Source organism: Arachis ipaensis, chromosome B09 (assembly GCF_000816755.2).
Source record: "Arachis ipaensis cultivar K30076 chromosome B09, Araip1.1, whole genome shotgun sequence".
NCBI classification, from domain to species: Eukaryota; Viridiplantae; Streptophyta; class Magnoliopsida; order Fabales; family Fabaceae; genus Arachis; species Arachis ipaensis.
This window is the reverse complement of record NC_029793.2, coordinates 90,596,629-90,600,829: the sequence shown is the minus strand read 5'-3', so window position 1 is coordinate 90,600,829 and position 4,201 is coordinate 90,596,629. Positions and strand designations below refer to the sequence as shown.

Sequence of the window (4,201 nt, the reverse complement as noted above, 5' to 3'; positions counted from 1 at the left end):
TATATTATTTTAAAAATAATATAAAGAGAAATAGTAATGATATAATATTGAAATGAGTGGATTAATTTGTTTTTATGTTTAAGAATGAGAAATAGACAGGTGGTCATGACTCATGAGTTTGGAGTTTCCAACCGTTTTAATTGATTAATATAACAAAACGGGCAGTGTAAATTCGCAAATATTTTTGCTAATTTTTTCCCATTGTTCCCTCATGGTATTGTGCTCTGAATCAAGTACAATAAAGAATTTGTCTAATTCCTTATTTTCATTAGTTGAAGCCTTTCTTCATTTGTTCGTGTCAATTGTCGTAATTAACAAAAAATAGTAGTGGGATTTTTATGCAACTAGCGAGGGGTGGATGTTTTACTCACATTTTAAATGAATTTTACATTTGTTAGAACTTTGTAGTATACTCTATGATGCACTGACACGAATATGGGATACGATAAATACGAGACATGTTAATATATAAATTTTAAAATTTAAAATATAAAGTATTTTTTTGATAAATCGTAATGATATTTTGATAATTTATTAATATTAAAATATAAATTAATTTTTAATTATTTTTAAAGTCTTATTTTAATTATATAAAATATTTAAAATATTTTTTTGTTTTAATAAATAATAATATATACTATTTTTATATTAAAAATAAATTTTTTTTATTTTTTAAGATACAGTTGGACACAACAGACACGGACGATTATCGATGAGTGTCGTGTCTAAAATGTGTCTATATATAGACACGACAACTCAACAAAATATCCATACTTTATAGAAGTATACTCTTATTGCCGGGTTAGCATCTCCATGGCAATAAGTATGTACTTATAACTTATAAGGGACCTGACAATTAAATGAATATTTGTCTAAGAGACAAGAATTATGGGAGATAATATACTTTAAGCATGTGTTAAGCCTTTTATTTTTAGTGTTTGGAGATCAAATCTATGCAAAACATGCGCAAGATTCTATGCAAATATAATTCAAGTTACATTCTTTATGGAACGACAGTCCTAGAAAGGGCATTCTTGAACCGATCATTGTTTTGGACTCAATCTATGAAATAAACCGTAACAATAAAAAAATATGAAAAAAATTACCATTCCAAAAAAAGGGTAGGCAAGTCAATAGGATGGTGAAACTAGTCAAACCAATAAAGAATGAAGGTGGAAAGAAGTGACATCTTTCGCTAACTTAGCTCCTTGCTGATTCTAACATCCACTTTTGCATGTGCATCAAATTCTTTCTGGGAAATTCTCTGGTATGTGGAAAGAAGTGACATCTTTATATGTGCGTGTGCCTGTACAAGTATATATTTACATATTCCGATTCTGAATGTGGTAGAATAATTTTTTTTTCTTTGGGACAGGGTTTCAGTTTTTAGAATAACCCTTGATTTTTTTCCCTCTCAAAGTGCTACAAGGACTTCTAAATTCTTAGCATCAAAAGAAGTTGAAAAGTCTAGTTGTGCATATTGTAGCTGAGCTAAGCCCTGTCAGGTTAATTATTGGATTCAATTATTCCGTTGAAGTTTCAACCACAAGCCAACTATATAAACCATCAAGGGACCAAGTTGACTACAACTTGTTCAAACATCCACCAAATCCAACACATTTTTAATTATTATTTTCCATATATATATACACAAAAAAATAAAAATAAAACAAGTTTAAGTGGCGTATGCTATAGTGAAGAGATGAAGATTCTCTTCGATAGATAGTTAGATATCTATCAAAAAAATGTGATTTTTTAAAATTGATTATATACCCATCTTCATTCTTTTCACACAAAAACTCTCTTGTCATAAAATTGTCCTTGTTAGAATGGACAAAATACAAAGACAATATTAAGTCTTTATTCATTTTTTCACTTTTCTATTTGAGTGAACAAAAAATTAGAAAAAAATTGTCTCTATATCTATCTTATTCTTTACATAAGTTTATATTTCTCGTTATCTGTAGATTTCTTTCTGCAGAACAAAGGCCAAGAATCAGCATTATTATATTGTGCTACAGCTAGTCATAGAAAGTTACCGCGTGTCCTATTACTTAGTTAACAAAGCTCTATATATGTACAAACACCACACAAAATCCACGCAGTAGCTGTGCCTCTTACAGATAAAAATCATCTTATTAGTTCTTTAATGGTGTATTCAGAAAGCAAGGCTAATAGAGAACCAACCAAATCATCAGGGTAAGATGTAAGCTACTACACTATTCTATTCCGTTGTTTTTCAGTACTTTCTCTATGGCATTACGCCAACAACACAACAATAATATATTAAAAATAAAATAAAATCTATGGACCTATTGTATTTCACTAACCTGAGTTTACCTCTGATATTTGAAGTTTGTACTAGGCCATATAGCTAGGACTAGAGATGATGTTTTCCCCATCAAGTGCAATGAAAATGGAAGAAGGAGAAGAGAACAAACTCGAAATCGCCAGGGACCATGACTTGGAGGACCAGCTTCAGCTGCAAGGTGGTGCTGAGTTGCAGCCTCAGAAATGGAGTGATCAGATAACACTGAGAGGGTTGCTTGTGAGCATGATGATTGGAATAATGTACAGCATAATAGTCATGAAGCTCAACCTCACAACTGGCATGGTTCCCAACCTGAATGTCTCTGCTGCACTCCTTGCTTTTGTGTTTGTCCGCAGCTGGACGAAGGTTCTCCAAAAGGCTGGCTTTGTGTCGAAGCCCTTCAGCCGCCAAGAGAACACCATCATACAGACTTGTGCTGTTGCATGCTATAGCATTGCTATTGGAGGTAAGAGCCTACTATTCATTTTGGAATCTATCTATATCCATGTCACAAAGGTTTGACAATTTTCTACGTCAATAGCCTAAAACAACCTTATTCTTTTTCTGGGTTTGGAACCAACTATGCATATAAAAAACTCCTCCATATTATTTAATGAATTTCCTCTGCTTATGTAATTTCTAGTCAAAACTCTACCTATGTTAAACTTTTGTGCAAAGCTTCACATCACAAGATGAAAGAAGAGGCTTGTGTTAGGTTTTTAACCGCCAACTTAAAAAGCTTCATCAAATTTTTATGATTATATAATTTCCTGTCAAATTTTGATCTATGTATGTGTGTATGTTGCAGGAGGATTTGCTTCTTATCTACTGGGATTAAACAGGAAGACTTATGAGTTGTCTGGGGTGGGAACTCCGGGTAACAGTCCAGGTGCCATTAAAGAACCTGGATTTGGTTGGATGACTGGCTTCCTTTTTGTGGTTTGCTTTGTTGGCCTTTTTGTCTTGATCCCACTCAGAAAGGTATGAGTGAGTTACGCAATACCATATTTTATATAATATTGCATCCTTTCAACATTCGAATTCTCCTTATCTTATATATTTAGTTCTATACTTCATTTTGGATTACTTGCACATCATTCAAATTTCAAGACTACTTAACGGCATGGTTGAGTATTTTGAATTATGAATTTAATACATTTTATGGTTTATATCCTGCCCCTCTCTATTCATATATATGCCTAACTGGTCTAGTATGCCGAAGTTTAGTTATATTTAAAACTCATCCCAGTCATCAAGAGACAGATGAAAAATTACTCAGGGGCTTACTGCAATTTTTCCCCTTTGATGCAGATCATGATAGTTGATCTTCAATTAACATATCCAAGTGGGTTAGCAACAGCTGTTCTAATCAATGGTTTTCATACCCAGGGTGACAAAATGGCCAAGTATGGAACACATATCTGGAATTTAGTGTTACTTCTAATAATAACTGATGGAATGAGAAAATTAGTACATCAAAATCTGTGATAAATCTAGACATAATTTGTATCCAGATACATTAATTTCTGGGTGTACTAATTTTCTCACTTTTTCAGTTATTAATAAACAGAGAGTAATAAATTTTGAACAAATCTAGGGCAATGATTTGATTCTTATTGTAACATTGCAGGAAGCAAGTGAGGGGGTTCATGAAATATTTTTCCATCAGTTTCTTATGGGGTTTATTTAAGTGGTTCTTCTCAGGGATAAAAGACTGTGGATTTGAACAGTTCCCTACCTTTGGATTGCAAGCGTGGAAGCAAACGTAGGATTTGTCATCAAACATGTACCAATTTCTTTGGAAAGAAACATTCCACTTCCACTCAAGATGTTACTAATCTTATCGTTTTGACTTTGCAGATTCTACTTTGATTTCAGCATGACTTATGT

At 32.6% G+C, this 4,201-nt stretch overlaps 1 protein-coding gene across 1 annotated transcript; it reads left to right on the top strand.

Annotated features, from left to right (window-relative positions):
- On the top strand, nucleotides 1,879-4,201 carry LOC107617914 (metal-nicotianamine transporter YSL1-like; the record flags this gene model as incomplete). The annotated part of the gene is given in 6 exon segments (XM_021111343.1): nucleotides 1,879-2,199; nucleotides 2,366-2,777; nucleotides 3,120-3,292; nucleotides 3,623-3,717; nucleotides 3,942-4,076; nucleotides 4,172-4,201. Coding segments are annotated over 5 exon segments (824 nt in total), but the record flags the coding sequence as incomplete, so codon positions are not given.